Below are 24,255 nucleotides of genomic sequence, written 5' to 3' on the forward strand. Positions count from 1 at the left end.
ATGTGCAAATGCAAGACTGTTACACTCCAAACAATAGTAAACATTAAAACACAAGAATACTTCACAATGAGAGAAACAGCAGTTAAGTTGTTTGTTCCAGCAGTTATTGCGCTATTTTCTGGACATCTCTCCAGTTAAAGGCTGCAGCAAGGTCTAATACCATCTTTTTGTGTTTCTTTTTGTTTAGAATGCATAATATACGTTTAGGCTTTGGTTCACAATGAAATCTCTGGATGTTTTAGTTAAGGGCAACGGTCACCTTGTGATTCTGATAGTGGCAGACTGAGGTAATACAGCAATCTCTTAAAAAGAATGGAAACAAATTTGTAAGCGAGGCATCTGTGGGTAATTCTGCAGGTGACCTGCAAATGCATTGACATTCTCGTTTCAGAAAAATAAGATCTACATGGGTGATTTGTCTTTTACAGTGCCATCCAAGTACAGATTTTTCTGCTGAAAACACATAAGCTGAAGTAAAACCTACCTAAAAGAGTAATGCATTTAGGCATAGAAGATATAAGCCCTGTCTTTATGAAAAGGAAACACAAAAAAAAAAACCAAACAAACAATAACAAGAGAGACAAACAGTAATCACTGCTTGTCACTACTGCACCAATTTTAGATACCCTTGAAAAGATGGAGATTTATTAAAGCTATACAAAAAAAGCAGAGGCAGTGTTTTTTTGTTTTTCTTTTCTTTAGATAGGCCACTTCTTTAAGTAATATTTATGTATAGTCTTCCAACTACCCGTATCCTGTCATTACAGGATTACAACTCATGGAACTGAAAAGCTAAATATCATAATAAAAAAAATGGGTGAATTCATATTTGCAGAGACCTCTGAGCGTATCACTCAAACACAGAAACAGGTAAGACTCCAAGACTCCTCTTGTTTAAGCTCAAACATTATATGCAACACATTAGTTTGAGATATCAATTAATCCCCAAGTATTTCCAAAATAATGGGCAAAATTAAAAGGTGGTCTTACAATACTGATGCCAATATTGTTAAAATCCAGTAGGCACTAAATTCATTATACTGCAGCACTCTATGTGTAACATGGTAAAAAAATAAAAAACATAACAAAAAGGCCCAAAATCAAACCAACCCCACCCCCCACCCCCCGAAGCCCTCAGCTCTTGGCCCAGGAAGGCACCAGGAGCTGCAGCAGCGACAAGGAGTCGAGCTCTCCCTCCTGCAGGAGCCAGGGTGCACAAAGCCCCACCACTCCGGTGCGTGCTCCCTTCTGCAAGAGCCGACTGAAGGACCCGTGGAAACGGTTCCACAAGAAGACTGACTGCAACCGCCCAGCACGGAACCAGACCCACAAAGCAGCGCTTTCACTACAGCCAGAACTTTTTCTTCTGTGCTTAGTTTCATAAAGCCTCAGATGACATGGTGAGTACTGCCTCTGTTCTAAGATTGTATTTTATAATAGTTGCATATTTGTGATTTGCTTGTTTATCAGTATAACCTGTTATGGTCTCATTCTACTTATTACTCTATGTCATATTCCAAATCTACATTCTAATTTTCCTTGCAGAAGTTACACTTTTTCTTTAAAAGCTAAAAATGTAATTAAAAAAGTAAAACCAAAAACTCCTTAAAAAACCTAAATTGCTGCAGTTATTTCAGATTTCTCAGAGCTGTGTTGTTTTTGTTTGTTTTTAAAATTCTTCATGTATATGGTGCAAATTAAGACTTAATTGATCAAGTCAGATGCATTCTGACTCCGAACAAGTGAGAAATTGTTTTATTGCTGGGAGAAGGGAGTGGAAGGTCTTTAAACACCTCACTGGCAAAATATTTTTAGACTGTCAACCATCATCAGCTGCGTTTTGGCTCCAAACTTTGAAAACAGCCTTTCAAATTACAGTTTTTATTTTAATCAAATAAATAGGGCCATATTTTTCCCCTGTCTAATGATCTGTAAACTAACATAGGCTCTTTTCAATTAAAATAAACCCCAATAATTTTGGATATCCAGCCTGTTGCTCTTAACACTACCAGGTATACTTGTTCTTTTCAAGTAATAGAAAAATCTGCATACTGTGATCTTGAAAAACTAAGCCTGGCAGTAGACAAAAAAAACCGAACAAAAGAAACAGCATTACTGGCCTAATCCTATGGCATTAGGAACGTTGCTCATCACTTTCACGTATTTGTCACCAAAGTGTCTTATCAGTGCATATTATTATGTGCTGAAATGCAACAAAACTCTTCACAAAAATAGTTTTAGGCATGTTCATACAAGAAGATGTACATAGATTTCTTTTATATATACATATATATGAATGTGTATATATATAATATCAGCTTCAGCCTGTACATAGATATTCTGAATTTCATCCTTAAAACGCATCCATCTTAAACAACATGGATGGCTTTCCAGGAAAAAGTGCTTGATTGAGTTTATCCTGTGTGAACATGCCTGTCCTCTGTGCATGTGCCCAAGTAGAGATCTTTATGATCAATCCTTTAAACGTACATATCTCAGAGGTATTAAAAAAAAAGAAAAGAAAAAGAAAGTAGGAAAAAGTAATATTGCCCTGATGATGCAAAAAGAACAATGCATAACTGAAGCAGCTTGGATTTTAAAAGTTATCTTGCATACTGCAGCAAACATCTTTAAATAATTGTTGAAAATCTAGTTCCTCCATTTGTGTTATTGCTCCCCACTTGTAAGTTTTCTCATTACACATCAACGGTACACAGAGGTTCACTGCCGGGTTGAGCCGATTCCACTATTGTCATCTTGGGTTTCTTTCGTGTTTCCTCCTAAAGAACATGAAACAAACTCCACCACACAGTCATAAAGAGACTATAACACCACCACACCATTTTAAAATTTTGAACAACTTTGGCCAAATTGATGTGTCAATCTTCGTGAAAGGCTAACTTGTCTTAATGTTCAGAATAAGTTTACCAAAGTAGGTAAAATTAAGTTATAAGCCCACTTAAAAGAGAGGATGAAAATCTCTAAAAGTACGCCCTATTCCCCGCCCCCCCCCCCCCCCCCCCCAAATATCAAGTTTGCAAAAATTCTAATAATTGGCATGTCTGACCCATGGCATTCTTCCTGTTTATAAACACAAAAGAGCATATACTCACTCTTTCTTGGGCCAGTTTTTTCATTTCTTCCTGTAACTTGTTCAGGATGTGCAGGTTTGGCTTGTTCTTTTTGGCATACTGCTGAAGTTCTATCACACTTTTATCAGAGGTTTCCTATTTGACAGAACAACAAGCAACAACAGATGAGCTTTTATTTATAAAAAAAATAAAATATGTGGAGCAGAAGTTGCAGATAGTTGTACTTCCTTAAGTAATAACATATATTTACATGAGTTGGTTAAATATTAAAGAGGTTATTTAACTTCAACCTATAAGATGCAAGATGTCAACGACAGCACTCATCTTACAGCCTGGCAATAGCAAGGTACGAGAATCAATTCAGAAGAATCGAGAATTGCTCGTCAAGTGCACACTGCCTTTATCATAACTGGGAACAACACTGTTATGCCAAAATAGATACCATTAAAGCTTTGTTGTAACTAAATTTTAAAAAAAACCCAAAAACCAGAAAAATACAGAAGCAAAAATACAATCACAAGGTAAGTTACAATCAAGCAAAATCATGTTCACCTGTTTAACCATCTTGCTACTCTCTCTACCATACATACGCAAAAGAGAGCCCCAATTTTTCACATGTGGATGCAGTAGCTGTAGGATTTTCTGAGAAGCTAATTGTTTCCCCACTCTTTTATTTTTGCCTGTAAAAATAATCATGAAAATGTGTGAATACTGGCACATTACATAATTAGATGAACACCAATATTTACTTGTGTTATTCAAAACTAAGGTAACCAGAGAAGAGTAGAATAAGCATCTAACAAGCGTATAAAGCACTGAACAAGCACCTACAGAATGGACAAACAAGAACAGGAGAAGAGGAAGCTCACCCGATCAGCGGTCACAATAAGTACTGTACTTACACCAGCCTCGCACCGTATGCTTGCCACAAGTCATGACATATTCACTCTTCTGATTTTTACCAGGAATCACTTCAAACTTTATGGATGTATCACCCATTCCATGGTTTCTTAAGCATAAAGAAAAATCAGTATCATATACTAAGTAAAATCACAAACAACTGAAGTGTTTGCAGTTATCTTTGACAGTCATTGCATTAGAATTACATATATTAATAACAAATCTTAGAACATTAATTAATAAAGAGTTTTTTCTAGATCAGTAAGTTGACTGGAAAGGCAAGCCTGCATAAAGGACAGACAAATATATTTGTATGTCCCACAACTAAATAATCCTAATCTCAGAAGACAAGAGGCATAAACAGCAAATATGAATTAAAGGAAGATAGAGCATGAAGCAGTCTTACAGCCACAGTGTGCGCAGGAAGTGTGGCCAGCCCACCAACGTCACCGTTAGTGACAAACACTGTGGGTACCAGCAACCAAGCAAGTGGTGTGCCCTGACCCACACACTCGCACACAGCAGAGTGCGCTCCTTTTTCTGCAGCCTTACCTTTTAAGGCACTCATGGAGAATCTGATATGGAGACAAGAGTCCAGCTTTACTGGTGAGTTCATATACCCGTGAGTCCTCAATACTGATATGGTTAAAATACTACAAAGGAATTCAAAAGGGTTATTGAGCTTTTGTGCAAAGACGACCTTAATACTGTTCTTAACCCTCATTTCTCCTTTGAAACATTAAACAAATTCTGTTACTTTGTGCTTAATACTTCAAAAGTATTTCTAAAATCCATAATGAAGGTATTTACCAACTTCATTAAGATTCCCACACCTAATCATGTATTTGCAGACAAAAATTTAGATAATTCTTTTAATTCCAATTTTACATTATACAAGACGTTACAGTGTTATAAGTTCTTTATCATCCTCAGGACAAGCCTATTTTATTTTTTTTAACCAATTATGAAATTGAACTTAGCAAAATGCTGAGGTTTAATAAAAGACGACATAACAGCTATTGGAATGTTTTGTGTTTTATTTTAGAACAATGGAAAGAGTTATCTGCATTTTCTTAATAACCATTTCAATAGTGTAGTGTGTACAACACAGTTTTAAGTTAAAGCAAGCGTACAAACAACTCATTCTGTCATATTTCTTAAAATGAAAGCATTCCTTTCAGGCTGATCACTGATTTTTCCTTTACTCCTTCCTGATGGTCTGTTACATGCTGAATTGGAAGCGAACATACCACTGATGAACTAGCTGTTTAATATTTCCAATACCTGAAAACATAGCACACACTCTCCGCTTAAACAAACTTCCCCTTTGATTTTCTCAAAAGTCACTGCTTAAAGTCTGAAGTTTTAGCTGTCTGGTCTGGCAATAAGTAGCTTTCACAGCTAAGTGAAAACATCTCAGAAGCCTGGGCACTTTTAATTCTTACTTGGACTTCTAAGACAATCACACAAACACAGACAGCACCTGGCTTTGAACTTTTCAAAGCATCAACCAGAGGATTCTGGAAGCCAGAGGCAGTCTAGTGTCTTGGAACATGTCAGGTCTTCAGTACTTGACCTGGTATTCCAACAAGGGACTAGCTCTCTGCATCACAGTAAATTTTCTGATCAGTTCCAAGAGAAAAACAAGTATTTTCATTGCCATAGATCTTGCTATAAAGGAAGCGTTTCACATTTCCATCTGAGAAAACAACGTTCCAAATTTTCATTAATATTTCTGAAATTGAAGGTGTAACGTTTTCAAAAACAGATTCCAACAATGACATCCTGCAAGCAAGAGTTCAGTACCTCAAGTTCTTCACTGTCTTTGGGCTTCTCCTCAGAGGTCTGTTTAACAAAGTCAGGAATAAGGATTTCCAGTGTAGCCCGAGCTGCAAAAAGTGATTAAACAGCTTGATTACATTTATTTTAAACTGTGATTGTAAAAAAAAAAAAACCAAAACAGGAGAATGAAGCACCCTTTAAGCAAGCCTCACATCTGCCCTAGAAATATCCACACATACTACAGAGCAACTTCACAGATAAGATGGGCATCTTTTTTTTGCAAGCACATTCACTTGCACTTTAAGGGGAAAAAATTCTACTTGTTCAAGTCGATAATGAAAATCTCACAACTACATAAACTAAGAAGAAACTGCTTTTTGCAAATGCCTATGGAAGAAAAAAAAAGATAATCAAGTTTCATTTTAAAAGTGACATAGAGCCCGTAGGACCTAAAATTAGAGAGCTGTTATCACCCCTTAGTTGTTACAGCCGAACCCCAGTATTGTGTCACTAGGGCACTCAAAACCCAAGGAATGCACAAAAAGCACACCTGGTATTTGCCCAAATTGTAACAGAAAAATACCTTTTTTTAATGACACAATTATGGGCTGGCTTTTGGTGATTTAGCTACACTGACATATTTCACAAGTGCAGAGAGTACCACAGGTACATTATACATCTTTAAATTTGCAGAAGTTCTTTTTTCTTGATCCTTGTGCTAAAGACATTTAAATATGGAGACTGGTAAGAAGTTCTAATGTGTCAGACACTCTCATTTAGATCTTAATTATTTGCATATTTATTAGAGACTTACACAATTAGAACTAATTAATGAAGACAAGCACTTGGGAATCAATAGTCACATAGTTTAGCACAATTCTTTTTTTACCTGAAAGAGAACCAAATCAACTAAAATCCTGAGGGGTTTTTTTCGTTTTAAAGAAGGGCAAAGACTTACATTTTGCTAAAATCTACACACCAGGTGTTTATATAGCAGGTGACAGTATCAACATAAAACCCCCAACACGTTCTTATTGGTGTGATCATTAGAGACAAACACTCTTACAGCTACTCAGTATACATCAATAGTTTACATGTAAGTTAATATCTGAAATGTCTTCATGGTTTTCTATCCCAGCACACTGTTGAATTTAGGGTTGTCAGAAAAGTCTCTGCAACAGTATTTACTGCTTTCACCAAAAAGACACAATGTATACATTCTTTAACTATTAACAAAATGATTCCTACTTACTATTGCAAATATGTCATCCTCAAAGCAGAAATGAAAACAGATAAACAACTCAGCAGTTGGTATTAAGAAAGAACAAAAGTGTTACCAGCTTTATTCTTGGCAAGTTTTTTGCTGCTGGCAGTTCCTGCCCCATATGTTACTCCATCAATTATCACTGAGGCTCCGAAAGGTTCACTTGGGTTCTCTGGAAATGGAGGAAGAAAGGAAAAAAAAAAAAAGCTTTTCAGAACTCCCAATGTAAAATACTCATCACAAACATGAAATACCACCACTATCAAGATTTGTTTTCTTCATTTCACCTTCAAGAGGGATGGAAATTGTTTACTCTTCAGAAAGACTAAAGAATTGCTTACTGTAATATAGCAAAAACTAACAGTTTTCCATTAACAGAGACCTACCATGTACTTCATTCTTCCAAATTAAGAACTTTTAAATTTTAAGAGACTGCTCGTGATCTTTTCCATAGATTTTGCATCACTAACACAGTGTCAATACAGGAGATACACATTCTGATATTGGAAATCCAGCTACATTATGTAATGCATATATAGGAATACCATAATTCTGAATAATTATAGATTCCACATTAAACTAAGATGCCTGACATGTAATTCCTTGGATGCTGACTGCAGGACTCAATCCTTTCAAGCCTCCTGCTGAAAAAGGTGCAATTGCTTCCTCTTCCATGAGGTACCCCACAAAAATACCCTGCCAAAAGCAAAAATGCAAGGAACATATGCTATACCGCTTTGTAAAGCAATCTCAAATGCAGCTAGATAAGGCAATCTGGCTGGAAATTACAGGGAAAAAACACAACATTAATTTAATTCCAGTTATATTCATCATATATGTAACATCTTTAGATTCTTGATTAAACATCAAGTGCATTCCCCCACAGTATTTATCTACAATAAAATTCTCCCCAAGTTTTTGCTTTTCTGAGTGCCAGCATCCTTATAGTCTTAGAACAGCCTAAGTCAGGAACTACCAGACTACCTCTCACACCACTGACACAGAATAAAATTAAAAGCTGTTTAAAACCCACAAACAGATATCCATCCAGCGTTTCCCATAAATCCCACACTAGCCATGGAACAACATAGTCTCAGTAACTCTAAGTTACTTTTAGTCCAGCAGAATGACACTTCTATTCCCATTCTTCTAATGCCATGAGCAAAACTAGTGCAGGGCAGCCAAGGGATCAGGGCCAGCCAGCATGGGTTTAGGAAAGGGAGGTCCTGCTTAACCAACCTGATCTCTTTCTATGACCATGTGACCCGCCTTCTGGATGCGGGGAAGGCTGTGGACATTGTCTATCTGGACTTCGGTAAGGCCTTTGACACCGTCCCCCACAGCATTCTCCTGGAGAAGCTGGCGAATCATGGCATAGACAAGTGTACTCTTCACTGGGGAAGAAACTGGCTGGATGGCCGTGCCCAGAGAGTTGTGATTAATGGGGTGAAATCCTCTTGGCAGCCGGTCACCAGTGGTGTCCCTCTTCAGGGCTCAGTTTTGGGGCCAGTTTTGTTTAATATCTTTATTGATGATCTGGACGAGGGGATTGAGTGCACCCTCAGTCAGTTTGCAGATGACACCAAACTAGGTGGGAGAGTTGATCTGCTGGAGGGTAGGAAGGCTCTACAGAGGGACCTGGACAGACTGGATCAATGGGCCAAGGCCAGTTGTATGAGGTTTAATAAGGCCAAGTGCTGGGTCCTGCATTTCAGTCACAACAACCCCAAGCAACGCTACAGGCTTGGGGAAGAGTGGCTGGAAAGCTGCCCGGCAGAAAAGGACCTGTGGGTGCTGGTGGATGGCCAGCTTAACATGAGCCAGCAGTGTGCCCAGGTGGCCAACAAGTGAATAATGACAGGACCAGAGGAAATGGTCTGAAGTTGCAGCAGGGGAGGTTTAGATTAGATATCAGGAAGAATTACTTTACTGAAAGAGTGGTCAGGCACTGGACCAGCCTGCCCAGGGAGGTGGTTGAGCCACCATCCCTAGAGGTATTTAAGAAACATCTAGATGTGGCACTTCAGGGCATGCTCTAGTGGCAGAGATTGTAGGGGGTTTTTTGTGTGTGTATGTTTGGACTTGATCTCAAAGGTCCTTTCCAACCATGAAGATTCTATGATTCTATAGTCAACATTTATACCAAATCAATTCCTACCAACTGCATATGAACTTTTTGCAATCAGCACCTAACCAGTAATGTCTCCACTAACGTTAATTGTAATTTATCAATGACCTTAGAGAATATTCACACAAGAGAAAACAGGCTACGTAGCCATTGCTGGTTTCCATTTGCATTTTAACATCAATTTATACATAGACAATTCTCTTCGGATGACTGGACTAAAATATGAACCCCCATAACATAACAATCATAACGTACAGTCACTTGGATTTACATACAGCAAATGACTTCAAAACTCTACATATCTAAAAAAAATCTGCTGTATTTTTTGTTAATTGGAAGAAAACCAGAACAGAACAAAACCACAGGAATATCTCAAATTATTGCAGCTTTAGAGAGGGTACATGTGTATCTGCAGAAATCTTTCGAGTTCTTAACCGCTTCATAATCAAAGGCCTTCAGAAAGTATTTGGGTTTAGCATCTAGCTTTTTTTTTTTTTCAGCATTCTAGTGATTCAATAAGACAATGTGTGCCTTATAATTGGATTTTCTGGACAACAATGATAAGAAAATTAATCAAATATTAATTGTGTACAATCAGCAAAACTGTAATTGCCTGTATTTCACTGATGCATCTTTTTAGATGCAAGTGAGTTAAATCCATTTTCACTTAGGCATAGTTTTCCAAGCGAAAAGCCACATTGTTATTTTAAGTATAATATCTCTCTTATCCTCAAGAGCCACTGTTTAAGATACAGAAAATGTTTCCTAGCTAGAATTTGACTCACAATAGACTTTCAAGACATTCCCTAGGAAAAGTGTCCATCGTTTTTTTGTTTGTTTTGGTTTTTTTGGGGTTTTTTTTTTGACATCCAAGCATGACATAAGCCCTTCAAAAGAACACGTGGTCAATTAAAAAACTTAACAGACTTACCACATTCAAAGAAATTGTAAACAGGGCGAACCTTTAGGACTCGTTGCATATATTCATGCAGTATGCAAACTTCAGATTTCCCATTGGGATTAATGACAAATTCTACAAAAAAAGAGAGGGGGAGGGGAAGATAGCTAAGTAGTTCCAGTCTTCAAAAGACAATTTCTACTACAAATAATAAATGACAAGCTACAAGGGGTAAGCGCCTGCTCAAATTAAACGCAGTGCTGTTGAATCAGACATGGCTAATTCAGACCTTAAAGTCCATTTTCTCTGAAAAGTTATTGAGAAATAAGTTTGAGAAATTTCTATGAACAACTGGAAATGCATTAATTATGAGCTAAATCAAATATTCTGTGTTCAATGTTTGCAGTCCCACGGTCTCTGGACCTCTACACACAGCATTTTTGGCAGCTAATATTAATTAGAATTTAATTTGCTCCTAACCACATGTTCTATCTCCCTTCTAGTAATAGGCACATACACTTCAAATCCACAAGCCAGAACCTTTCCATTTACATCAAACTGCTTTAATATTCTATTTTTAACTGTAGGTTTTAACCTAGATCAATCTGGGATTTGTAACCAGTCCCTAATTTGGCACCAATTAGAACTGGTATAGAAGTGAGAAGGCAGTAGCACTGAGTGATGAGGCAGGAGGGTTTTCATTAACAACCAACAGTAACAAGCAGCTGAAGGTAGTAACCAGTTACCAGGACTGCAGCCTTAAACAAAAATCCTTTCATTTAGGGATTATTCTTTTTAATAGGAAGTATCTTTGACAGTATTTTTCCTTTTCTATGTAATATGATGGATCCACAAACACAGAATTCTAGAACAAGAAGAAAGTGGACTTACTACAGTATTTCATTTTTTTTCTTTTTTTCAAATCAAGCTTAGAACTGAAATTAGTCTTTGATACAGAATATTTGAACTCCAGGTAGACGAACTAACCTTTCTTTGTAGGTGCATCTTGCACAGACAAGGTAATGAGTTTCTGATTGGCAGGCAGAATAGGCCGCTCGGATTCTGCCTGCTTCCGCTTCATTTCACGATTGAATTGCCGTCTCTCGGCCCAGGTTCTGAATTTTTTTACAGTAACTTGTTCAAAGTCAAAACGCTTTTCAAGGTAGCGTCTAAAATCTTCCAGATCTAAGAAACACAAGCAAGTTACTCTTGTCTGCTTTACCACTGAGCAAGCATTAAATTCACTATTTCCACTGTTTTAAATATGTTACAACTATTTTTTTAGACTAGGAGCAAAAGTAGCGGCTTTAGTTCACATACGCAAGGTTAAGATGTTATTTTATAGTAACAGAACTAATTACAAGATTTCCTGTTCCTGGGTCAAATGCAAACCATTTGTGCAAACTGGAAAACAAAACAAAACAAAAGAACATTTTATTCTGTCACTTGAAGATTCTCCTAAGCCCTAACCAGCATAATACCCAACACAATTTGTAACAAAACACTAGTAATTGTTCTACTTAATCACCTATTCACCTTCAACTTACCTGAAGCAAGGTATACAGTGAGTAACAGCGGTTATGCTATTATTCCTGAAGCCAAAACTGATTATTGCTGCCTATTTATTAAACAGCATACCGTGACACGCTATATAATGATGCTCCATGAACTCCATGAATATCTGTTGGCCTCTAAACAGAATTTAATACATTCTTTTTCACATAAAGACTACTAAAAGAATACCTTCCCCACCCTCCCTTGAAGTACAGCCGCTTCTCCTTTACAGGATATTTCTGCAGACATAATCAGCAAAAATAAAGAGTAGCATCCCAAGATGTACAGAAACAGAAGCAAGCTGCTGGCATTGTTTCCTTCCACAAGGAATTCCAAATGCAAGTCACGCTTACACTTGATCACTCAGTAATTTTTTCAGTAATACAGAACAGATCCTATTCAGAGAGAGAGATAGACAGGTGAACTTCATGTAGAAAATAAGTGCTTACTGGTTTTAGTTTTGCTGGTAAATATTGATTTTTGGGTTTGTTTGTTTGTTTTTTTTTTTTTTTTTTTTTAAATCTTTTGGCATGGTTTTCTGACTGAACAGGAGGCATGTAACAACAAGGACAAGTTGAACACTACAAAGGTAAGTGGTAGCCTACAACCCGTATCAGTATTCTGAGCAGCAGTAGTTTACATGGATGATACTCTCAGGTACCTAGCTGTGGTAACTGGCACATGAGCTTTTTAAATTCCTCTGTAAGTTCGGCATTGATTTTGGCATCACATCTTTAGACAGCTTTTTGTATAAAAGCTATCAGACTTGCATAAATAAAATAATGAAGCATTTTATCCCCTTGCATGAGAGCAATTACATTTACATAACTTATTCTGCTACGCTTGTGCAAATAAGCAAATATAGTTTAACTGCACCATTTATCTTAAGAGATCATACTGAAATAGCTACAATTCAGCCAATACAGAGACTGCATAGAAAAGCCTATTTAACGAAGTCACACAAACACACTTGACAACAGCAATTCGTATGTACGCATCGAGTGAATTGATTCGTAAACTGAGGTAAGTCTACCGGATTTAACTTCCAAAGTTTTCACATTTTTGTATGTTAAATCTTTGCATGTGGATACTCAAGTCTTCAGCAAAGATTTCCACTACATGTTTCTCCTCCTGTTAAAATCAAAATTGATTCATAAAACTGGATCTATTTCTCCAGATCTCTGCATATGAAAAACTGCAGAAAGCAACAGACCACTTGATCTCAGGCAAGGTATTATTCAGTTGCCAAGTCTGCAATAAAGCATATTTATCCCAAATGCTGTTACCCCAACTCTAACCAAGAAAAGACTCCACTTTCCATACATACCTACAGATTCATCTTTACATACTTCAACTTTGGCCTTAACTTGCCCTAAGGCTCCTTGTGCTGCATCTCCCCCTGAGGGGTCTTTGTCATCTAAAGGCCCAGAATCAGCAGCAGTAGAGTCTGGTTCTTCTGTTTGGCAGTCCAGTTCTGATGATTTATCTAGGTGCTTTACAGGTGATACTTCCCCATTTGGGGTTATATCATTGTTTTGTTCCCTTTCCTCATTTTCCTTCATTTTTTTGTAATGCAAGCAGGGAATGCTACTGAGGGGAGGATCATGTTTCTGCAAATATAAAATATAGAAGGTTTCAGTACCTCAAGGTCACGAAAAGCAAAACTCAAAACCAAAACATGTAAATAAGATGGAAGTTACTTTTATTTAGTCCAGGCTCAAGTGTCTCTCTGCTCAGCAATCTTATTCTACTCGAGATCTGAATACGTCCACTCCTACGGTACCTTGACACTGTATAACATTGACACTACCCTTCAAAGTGTGTTTGCTGCTTTAGATCGCAGTTATATTCTGTTCAATTACAGACAAATACTACATGCTTTCACAAAATTCGCTGAGCTCTCTTGGGGTTTAAGCCCATGATTAAATTTCCCAAAAATCCGATTTCTGCAAATTCCTTGGATTCATGTACATCACATGCTTACTTCTGTAGATGTGGACCATAAACCACAGCTCAGGCTAGTTTACAGCTAAAACTAAATTATCTAAATACATTTCATGGTGGAATAAAACCAACATTTGGCAGCCATATGCTAGAACAACAAGGGCACCAAACAAGACCATCTCATTCGCTTTAACTATCCAAACTCATTGCAAAAGTGGAAAAACAAACCATGATAAGAAAAATCATATATTTTCAGAAAAAGGAGTTTATTTTGCAAGCACTTCAAATCTAACACTGGAAAGAAGCCTGCTACAATAGAAAAATAGTCAACTGTTTGCAGGAACATATCTAATTTTTAGATCTCAGTAAGTATTTAAATAACTGACAGCTCTCACCCTTATGCTTCCTGTTCCCAAGAAGTAAGGTCTAGACCAGGTAACAACTCTAGATTCTCTGTGCAGATATACAGGAATGCCCGAGTTATGGAATGTCATGATCCATCCATCTGGCAAAGGTTCTGTGGGAGGGCGGCCACGACCTTTAAAGCAAAGAATCTCTTTAAACTTGGATAGACTGCTCACAAGTATAGAAAAAGAACCAACGTTTTTATTTTGATTGTTTTTCTGTCTCAAAAGATAAAATAACACTGAAACAAGACTAAAAATTTTGTAGAAAGATTTTGTTTTGCTTTAATCAAAACGCATATGCTTCTAACCCACATTAAATCCTGCAAAATTACAGATTCCATTATGTTTTCAACTGAAAAGCAGTAGTAGCCCGAATTTTTATAGGGACTGATCTGTTCATTTCAGCAGTGAATTTTCTGTTCTGTTTATTTCAGAATACAATGAAGCTGTAAAATACTCCTCTAGAGCATGTTCAAATTTTAATTATAATTCAGACTATTTTCGGTTACATTCTTCTGGATTGGTTCATATTCTCAGTTCTTCTTTATTAGTAATTTGAAACATTTACACGATGAAACTTGATAAATAAAGTGACTTTCCTAATGATTTTTTTTTTTAACCCAGGATTGCATGCATGAAGACTTCACATAGAGCAATTTCAACAACAGAAGTTATACAACTAAAGTAGGAAGACGTTCACAGTGACCACAGTCTCCAGGAGTTTCGCGGTATTGAAGATGAAAGAACAGATCATCTTTGTTCACTGCCCCACCACCGAAGTAACATTCTTCACAATTTTTCCACAAATCCACACACTAAAATACATTCCCATTACATACAACAGAGGAAGATCAAGAGCACTTCCCCCCCAGAAAATCAACTTTGTTCTTGAGGAACATGAAAATTCATATCCGATAGTAAGAAACCTTCAAATACAATTCTGTAACATATTAACTATTTCACAAGAATTGCTTTCCTAAACTTCACTTGCTGATATACTTTTGTCCTACAGATATAAGCCATACAAAAAGAAGAAATCATAGATATTTGATGAACATTAAACTTACTTTTAAGTACAGTTTTAATTTTGGTCATCATTGGCTGCACACTTGTTTCTCCATCAGACTGGTGATCGCTTTCACCACCATATTTCTCATTTTCTAGTCTCCTTGTTTTAGGTGCTCGAAGACCTTCTTCCAGGAGAGCATCCACATCATTATCAAAGTCATCCTGAAAGAGACTTCATCAGACACCATCCTTCTGGGTCTACTAATCTCCCTTTCCCCTTGCAAAGAAAAAGTATACATTTTCTCTATGTACTTCCATAAAGAGAAAAACTAGAAATTTCCAATGATCCCAGTAAAAAATACTGAAAAATAAGAAAATAAGTTTTCATAAGTGAGAACTCATATTTTTCATGATAAAGTGAGCTGCAATTCTATAAGAAGACTTTTAGATGTTATTTTTAAACAAGACTATAGAAGCTGACACACAACTCAGAAGTTTGACCAACATAATTTATGAAAGGTTTCAGCCAATGTTCTGTCTCTAAAAACTCTGTATTTTTACTCAAGTACTGCACATTTGTAGAAGAGACTTTTTCAGTGAACATCTTTACATATTTTTTTCTAGCCACTTGGAAACCTCTTGCCCACCAAAACCCTGTGGATTTACTTACCTCGTATGAGTAATTCAAGGTTTCTTCATCCACTTTATCTCTTTGAACGATTGCTTTAGATGTGAACCCTCCTCCTTCTTCATCTATTTCCATCAAATTGTCGGTAAAATCTTCCAGCTCATCCAGAACTGCATATTCCACTCTCTTTTCCTGATCAATATCATTTTCATCATCCTTCTTGTCATCATTTTCACCCCCTATTCCTACAGCTTTACCATTACTACCACCAAAAGGACAAACATGCAAATCCCCATTTACATTATTAATACCAAAATCTGTATCTGCCTTATAATCCTGCTCAACTCCAGTGTACAGAACTTTCCTATCTTTGCTTTTGCAGCTTTCTGTAAAGCTAACACTAATCTTTACATCTTTAAGTAACTTAAGATCTGGGGTGAACTTGCGAACTGAAGGTGCATGACGAGCAGTTCTTGGGCTTTGGTCACTATTGTTAGGGTCTATTACAAGACGACTTTTGTAGCAGGCAGATCCCTTTGTGAGAAGCTGTGTTCTGCAGATACTGTGCGTGTCCCCAGCAGGGGTATCTGACTGTCCATCACCACCAGAGCCAACGTCCATTACCTCTGCGTCACTGGACGTTTGCAGGGGAGGTGGTGGAGGCTGTTCATTAGGCGGCAGAGGTGGGGGACAAGTATGATTCTCCACATTCATTTCTCTTGCAGGTTCTTTAGGGAGGGGTGGTACATTTTCATATTTTTCCATTTTTAAAACTACTGTTTTTAAAAAACAATGCTTTAATAAATGTTTATATCTATATTCCTAACATGCATAAGTCCATCAAGATTGGTTTATCATGTTCTATTCAATATGCAACACTGATGATTCAGTTAAGCTGACTACATTGTTCTTTTCATTAATGTAGACAGCTTTCAGAATCACTGTCTCAATTATTGGAAATCACAATGCATTCAGCTTAAATAGCTGAAGACTAAGACTGCATCTTCATTGGACACGCAGGTCTCCCTTTCTTCTTTCAACCTACAAGAAGAAAAAAAAAAAAGAGATCTTTGTCACAGAAAAAAAAAAAAAACAACAGAGATAGTATCCCAGGCAAAAAGAAAAAACATCACTCCTTCCAACATAAATTTCCAGTAGGAGTGACATTTTTATAGTGAGAGAAGCAGGATATCTTGATACCCTTTTGAATGAGGCTGAAGTTAGATTGGTTTTATTGCTTGATCTGTACACTAGCACAAGAATTTGTTAACATGTACTTGCCTGGATGATTTGTTGACTCTCTCTGCTTGGTTAGCAGGAAGGGCATTAAGGGGATTTGTAGGGACCAGACTAAAAACTGTACATCTTGGGGGGATTCTCCTATGATTTAGAACAACCTGGTATTCAAGCCATACTTACCCGCACAGCAGAAAGGATAATTAGGTTATGGTTAAAGACAATCTGCAACACCAACAAGATTTTAACAACTATGGTCTTATAGTTTCTTGAAAGTTTAAGTTATTAGATATTTTTGAATTCTCAGAGGAAGTTTTAACAGGAAATGTCATAATTTATTAAGAACTCACACCAAATGACTCTCTAGACGTTTGATCTTATACTCCATATTATTATGGGACTACGTATTTGTTATGTCTGAAGAATTCAGGTCTAGATACGTAGCAATAAAGCTCACATTAATTCTGGAAGGCATTTACAAACCAATATTTTATTTAGTTAATTTAACCTGGCAAAAATATGCAATTGCTCTAGGAAATTTTACAGGAGGTGACTGGTGTGTGGTTTGGGTTTGTTGGTTTTGGTTTTTTGTTTGTTTTTTTTTTCCCCCCGTTTTTTACATTAAAAGGGTTCTTTCTACCATGTCTGTGATGGTTCCTTCAATTATACTTTCGTCATCTGTGCAGGACTATACACACCTGGGGAAAGGAAGCATAATTTCTTACCTGCTATTTTGGTTTCTCCAAGTCCCTCCATACCACCCCAAACTGGGCTTAGATCTTCCTACTAGCTAGAAATAAAGCAGTGTTACTCTGCCTGAGACAGACAGCTGGCTGAATTTTCTCTGTTCAAAGTATTTCCCGGCAGTAGGGAAAGCCTACTCAAGTATTCTAGAAAGGTAAGCTCCGAGTCCTTAGTATCACTGTGTAACATTTGAAGGCAACAGGGCAGAACACCTGGGTTGTCTTGAGGGACTTAGAGAAGCCAAATGTAATTCTCTAATATATCTCTACACCAGCCCAGACAGAACAAACCAACAGCAATGTGCAAACACCAACTGAGGCAAGGCAGGAAGCTGGGAAACAGGAGGCATAATGGAAGCAATTAAAATTCAACAGCATACAGAAGCTACCTACCTGGGAGCTGGAAGAAAGCAAAATATACAACAGAGCAAACTCTTGTTTTAGTGATGTGGCAATAAAGTTTTTCTGGGGCAGCAGAGTAGTTCATATTTTGTGGGTTTTTGTTTGGCTTTTTTTTAAATATTCAAAACTGACACATCACATTCAAGACACTGAGCTTGACATGCATTGGAGTATTACCAAGGAAAAATACTCCACTTTAATAAAAGCTCTAAAATAATCCCATCTTCTCTGATACAAGCATAGTATCTTCCAGAACGAAAAACAGCTCATCCACCAATAGAACCGCTTGTTTTACACATTTAAATCCATTCCATCCTACAAGATGATCATACAATCACCTGAGCAGTGATCAATTCCTTCTTCTTTCAACAGGTTCCGAAACACCTAGTGTTATACAGAATACCCCTAGAAATACTGTCTAATAACCTTCCCCCTTTCTCATCTTCAGATTAAAGAAATACGAAACGGTGAATGACAAATTATTAGGTTCACAATAAATCATTAGTGTCTTCATTGTTAATACAGAACAAAATAATCAAAAGTCATAGTATAAATTCAGTAACTCCTGGAAACCAAATGCTTAAGTAATCTAATTTTTCCACTTTAAGGGTCTTCAGAAGGCTCTTTAAAAGAGCAAACAGACCTATTTTACACAGAAATGAAATACTGAAATTGGTATAGTAGAATTTGAAAGAGCACTACCTTCCCACATGATTGAGGAGCTACCTGGTCCAACTAGAAAGACTATTTTTGACAAGTCATAAGATATGATCGTCAATGCAGTTTCCACATCCCCAAGTTGTGTCCTGCTCCTACGCTTAAGAGTGTTTTAACACCACCAATGTCAAAACACAAGAAATTAATATTACCAGCCTAGTTTTGGCAGTTTGCTGATACTGCACCTCCGCTCTTTGTGGAAAAGATGTCTTGATTATATTCAAGCACTATTAACAATGAAATTCTTGTTGGCCTTGGAATAATGAATAGCATACCAAATCACTGCCAGGGATTGTCTACTAATCAGTACACGTACTGTGGCCAGAAAAAGTACCAAGATGAGTTTAAACTAGCTTCTGCATTTCTAGCCATAAACCTGCCACATCCCTAGGGTAAGATAACAGAGTTTGGCAGCTCCACAGTTACACTGGTCTACAATACCTTCCTACAAGCTACAAAAAGCCAGGGAAAAGTAGAGTACCACAAGTCCAATTCCCATCTACTTTCTTGCCAACCAGTGTTACAATATGCCCTTTATGTCAGGGTCTAGAAAAAACCAAAACCCACACAGAGCCAATAAAGACTTTTCCCTTAGATATCAGGTACTTTAAAAACAAAGACAGAGGGATGAAACTTAAAAGGATAAATTAGATGAGCCTGTAGGTTAAAATCAGCCAAACAGACCTTAGATCAAGGAAATCGAACAACCATGGATTTTTTTTTATACATATTATACATAAAACCAGACTTGGCATACTAGGTTATGTAATATTAGAATATAAAATAAGTTAGTCTGCCTATTGTCATGCTTAACTAACTTGCCCTGAAAGAACAGATTTTATTCTCCAGGGCTCCACCAAGTTCCATCAACAGTTTCCATAAGGATTCCTCAAAAAGATATGAACACCACTGACAGCTGGAACAGCCAGTACAAAACAGCAAAGGAACTCTGGATGAACTGCTGGAAACACCAATGCAAAGCTCGTGTTCTGCAGATTACCAATACATGGTAATTTCACATTTTTAATTGCTCACTCATATTTTGAAAGCATTTCATGTCACAAAGTAAACTCAGAGAAACAGATAGATGGTAGACATCTAAGTGTAATGTAGCAAACTGTACAGGCCCAACTAAAAGCAATGTCTTGGCTTGGTTGTCTTATACATGTTCTGTGAAGGCAGAAAGAAAAAAAACCAAACAAACACTTCTTTGTCTAATAAGCACCACTGCCCATTCCTGCAATCAGAACAGAGAGATGGGGGTGGTGGGGCGAAAGTACACAGAGAAAAGCATATCTCTCTTCAAGACAGGAGAAAGACAGAATCCTAAAATTTGCAACCAGCACTGCCCAAACTCAAAGAGGAAATCCCTTCACTGTACAGCACACTGGCAGTTTTACAAGCGAGTTCAATAAAGAACATAACTTCTTCATGAATACCTGTAGCTGCAATCAGGAACAAGGAACAGCATACCACAGATTCTCTCTTCAAAAGTCACTTTTTAAAAGCAACTGGATTCCTTGTCAGAAACTGCTTACTACACAGTCAGTGAATCCCAAAAGAAAGAGTGGCTCAGAGCAAACTCTCCATATTTCTATCCAAATACAAAGTCTTCCTCATCCTCCGGCTCCAAATGAAATTCTGCTCTGCAGAGCTGCAAGAGGCATTGATCATGCTTAAAGACCCGCTCAGCTTTAACTCTTATCAAAGCGATTACTGGCTCATAATCATTTACCATCTTTTTATTATACCTATTGTATCTTTTTGATACATACAGGCCTCAAAATAGCTAACCCTATTTATTATCAACCACTAAAAAACCCCCAAAACCAAGGGGACAGAATTTGTTTAAACCAGAACAGGAAGTCTCAAAAGAAAAATACTCTGTAAGTTTACTACATACAAGAACTTGTTTCTCTCATTATCAGCTTTAGACTAGAAAGATTCTGAAGGAAACAACACTTTAAGTCATGAAGGCAGTCTAAGAAAAGGTAGTCATGGGTTAACCATAACATTATCAGTGGCAAATACAGACAAGGCTAAAGAACTTATGTACTTTATAAGATTTCATCCCATTTCAGAACAAGCAGAGTACTTAATTTTGGAAAGGCACCCTCAGAAATGTCAAAGCCATCGCTGCTTTTACAGCTTGACCAGTTTTCTGTGAGGGTTTAGACTGTTTCAATTAATTGTGTAAAACAGGAAACCATTTTTTGAAAATCTGAAAATCAGAGCCTAGGAAGAAGAAAAAAATATTCTTATTTTCACATCACAAATAGTTTCTTACTTGTAAAGAAAAACAACAGGCATAAGAAACCAATTCCCCTCATTCTCTAAAAAAGCAAAATAATCCTGGTAATCAGAAGGTCCTGCCCAGAAGAACTAGTGACCTAACTGTTCATCCAGAATTAAAAATAGGAACCCTTAAGTTTAGTTACCTAAACAGAAGGGAAAAGATGTATGCTTACAAAAGAAAAATTAGAGATCTAACTCCCAATATCTGCAACTCACAACCTAAGGGAGTAAAGAAATTGAATGGGTTCACCCAGCAAGCCCTCAATCCCAGTTTATGAGGGAGGGATTGATGCCTGAATGCTGGGGGTCCCACCCTCTCAGTGGGCAAACGGACTTTATAGATAAACCAAAAGCCTAAGAAAAAGAGGTGCAAAGAGAGACTTCTACTTTTCCAGCCAAAAAAAGGTCAAGAAAGGTAGAAGAATAAACCTTTTCAATACTGAACAAGATAATTTAAAGGAAGGTGTAAGCATACTTCACTTTTAATAGAAGGAACATATGAAAAAGAATCCTGAGAGTTACGGACAGACACACCACCTTATCTTCACCATCACAACGTACCAGAACCGGAAAAAGTGAACGGCCATCCCACACGCTGATGAAGGGCTGCCTTTTCTTCCTAACTTTGCAGAGGAGGAGACACACGGTCTTCTCCCCCGTACAAACGGGTGTGTCTAGCAGAAAACCTCCCTCTCACCCTCCCTTTACCCTAAGACACACACACGTACTGTGAGACACGATGCGGGTAGAAACTGGCGCCAGAGGTGATGCTCCCCATCACCCCACTGACAAGGAGGTGCGCTGGAGGGTAGAAAGACATGGCGTTTCCTTTCCTTCTACTACCCTGAAATGCAGTTCACGGCGGGAGCGAGAAGGGAGGCGGCTGGGGGCGGGCGAGAAAGAAAACAAACCACCCTCACCCCCCAAAAAAAAACTCTAAACAGAACAGAACACCACCTCTGAGGGAAGGACGCTCCAGCCGGGGGCAAAGGAGAAGCCTCACGGCAACCTCCACCGGGAAGGGAACCCCCCCCGCCCGCTGGAGCGACAGGCTGGCGCTGCATTCGCCTTCGCTGCTCGGGGAAAGGCTCCTCAGGGCTCCCGAAGGAGCAGCGGCCGCGCAGTACCGGCGGCGAGGAGCGCGGCAGGCCGAACGGCCCCCGCAGGCGCCGCGGCCTGTGGGGACGGAGGGGTTACTGCCCGCGCGGCGGCGCAAGGCCCACCCGTGCACACCCTCCCCGTCGCCCCACGGCGCCAGCACCCACCTGAGCCATCCCCGGTGTCCCTGCCGCTCCTCCGCGAGTGGGGGGTGGAGGGGGCGGAGAGCAAACACAACCACTTCACAAAAACCACCCCCAACTCCGCGCCGCTGCCGCCATCTTTAAACGCCTGCTCCGAGCCGCTCCAGTCTCCGCAGGCGGGACTCCGCCCTCGCCGAGCCAATTGCCTTCCCAGTAGCTTCTGTCACGAATTTGAAATCTCCGTAGCCATTGGTGGACTCCCTGGCATGTTAACCCGCTCTGCCAATAGAGACGCGAAAGGCATACGCCCTCACAGTAGCAGGCCAATGAGAGGGAGGCGGAGGCGGGACTTGGCGGCGGGAGGGCGCGGCCGGCCGTGACGGGGCCGGGCTCCTTTGTCTGGTGCCGGGGGAAGCCGCGGTGGCGGGCGGCCGCGGGGAGGCCCCGAGCTGGTCACCGCCCCAGCCGGTGGGAGGAGACCTTGGCAGCAAGGAGCGGTGCTTGAAGGAGGTCGTTAAAGGCGGCCGCTGAGGGGAGTCGGGAGGGCGCAGGCTGAGGGAGCGGGCAGGGCCGCCCCGCTGTCGCTGAGGGCGCGGCGCCTGCGGAAAGGGCCGCTCAGGGCTTTCGCCCCTACGCGTGTCTTTAGCTAGCTGAAGAAAAGATGCCATGTTTTCCTACAAACGCTGCTATGTATCTTTAAGCAGCACAACTGCAGCGTTACCCTTTCAAACTGTATTTTACTTACAAAGGATAAATCAAAGTAGGCCCATATTTCATGCCATATGTACCAAGCAGTTCACAGAATAAGCCCCAAATCTGACTGTAGTGTTTAGACAATTCCTAAATAATTACAGGAAACATCTTACACAATTTATGTGAAGTTACTTCTAAAGGGTTAATGAACATTTACTGTTCTAATTCGCTCTAATACTTTATAATTTGCTTTTCCCCTGGAATAGAGAACTATAGTAGCTTTTATTGATACACTTAATACACTTAAATTACAGGGTTCCTTCTCTTGTCCGTCATTATTGTACTGATTTGAAATCAACATAGAATCATAGAATCATCTAGGTTGGAAGGGACCTTTCAGATCATTGAGCCCAACCATCCACCTAACACTGACAAAACCATCACTAACCCATGTCCCGCAGCACCACGTCTGCCCGGCTTTTAAACACCTCAGGGGATGTGATTCCATCACTTCCCTGGGCAGCCTGTTCCAATGCTTGACAACCCTTTTGGTAAAGAAATTTTTCCTAATATCCAATCTAACCCTCTCCTGGTGCAACTTGAGGCCATTTTCCCTTGTTCTATTGCCTGTTACTTGGGAGAAGAGACCAACCCCCACCTCTCTGCACACTCCTTTCAGGCAGTTGTAGAGAGCGAGAAGGTCTCCCCTCAGCCTCCTTTTCTCCAGGCTGAACAACCCTCATTCCATCAGCCGCTCCTCATAACACTTGTGCTCCAGACCCCTCACCAGCTCCGTTGCCCTTCTCTGGACATGCTCCAGCACCTCAATGTCTTTCTTGTGGTGAGGGGCTGGACACAGCACTCAAGGTGGGGCCTCACCAGTGCTGAGTACAGGGGGACCATCACTGCCCCAATCTGGCTGGCCACACTATCCTGATACAGGCCAGGATGCTGTTGGCCTTCTTGGTCACCTGGGCACACTGCTGGCTTATATTCACTCGGCAGTTGACCAACACCGCCAGGTCCTTTTCCTCCGAGCAGTTTTCCATATACTCTTCCCCAAGCCTGTAGCATTCATGGGGTTGTTGTGACCCAGGACCCAGCACTTGGCCTTGTAGAACCTCACCCCATTGGCCTCGGCCCATCGCTCCAGCCTGTCCGGGTCCCTCTGTAGAGCCTTCCTACCCTCAAGCAGGTCGACACTCCCACCTAACTTGGTGTCATCTGCAAACTTACATCAGACACAAAATATTATCATAATACATCAGTGGTTTAATCACCCACAGTATAATAGCATTTAACTATGATAAATGTTTTTGTTTG

The 24,255-nt window shown here is 39.3% G+C and overlaps 1 protein-coding gene across 2 annotated transcripts; it reads right to left on the reverse strand.

Moving 5' to 3' along the window:
- Positions 1 to 539: 539 nt before the first annotated feature.
- On the reverse strand, positions 540 to 22,428 carry DGCR8 (DGCR8 microprocessor complex subunit). Of its 2 annotated transcripts, none has more exons than XM_054219549.1 (14): positions 22,264 to 22,428; positions 15,648 to 16,646; positions 15,037 to 15,199; positions 13,958 to 14,100; positions 12,946 to 13,228; positions 11,052 to 11,249; positions 10,098 to 10,199; positions 7,112 to 7,210; positions 5,799 to 5,881; positions 4,545 to 4,645; positions 3,995 to 4,101; positions 3,645 to 3,772; positions 3,114 to 3,227; positions 540 to 2,799 (listed from the first exon to the last, which is right to left on the reverse strand). In XM_054219549.1, the coding sequence occupies exons 2-14, from the start codon at positions 16,368 to 16,370 to the stop codon at positions 2,722 to 2,724; spliced, it is 2,322 nt and encodes a 773-aa protein (XP_054075524.1). In that variant the 5' UTR covers positions 16,371 to 16,646; positions 22,264 to 22,428; the 3' UTR covers positions 540 to 2,721. The 2 variants fall into 2 exon arrangements, with proteins under 2 accessions (XP_054075524.1, XP_054075523.1); XM_054219548.1 differs by having other exon boundaries at positions 540 to 2,780; positions 22,264 to 22,427.
- Between the last annotated feature and the right edge of the window lie 1,827 nt (positions 22,429 to 24,255).

Source organism: Rissa tridactyla, chromosome 13 (assembly GCF_028500815.1).
Source record: "Rissa tridactyla isolate bRisTri1 chromosome 13, bRisTri1.patW.cur.20221130, whole genome shotgun sequence".
Classification (NCBI taxonomy): domain Eukaryota; kingdom Metazoa; phylum Chordata; class Aves; order Charadriiformes; family Laridae; genus Rissa; species Rissa tridactyla.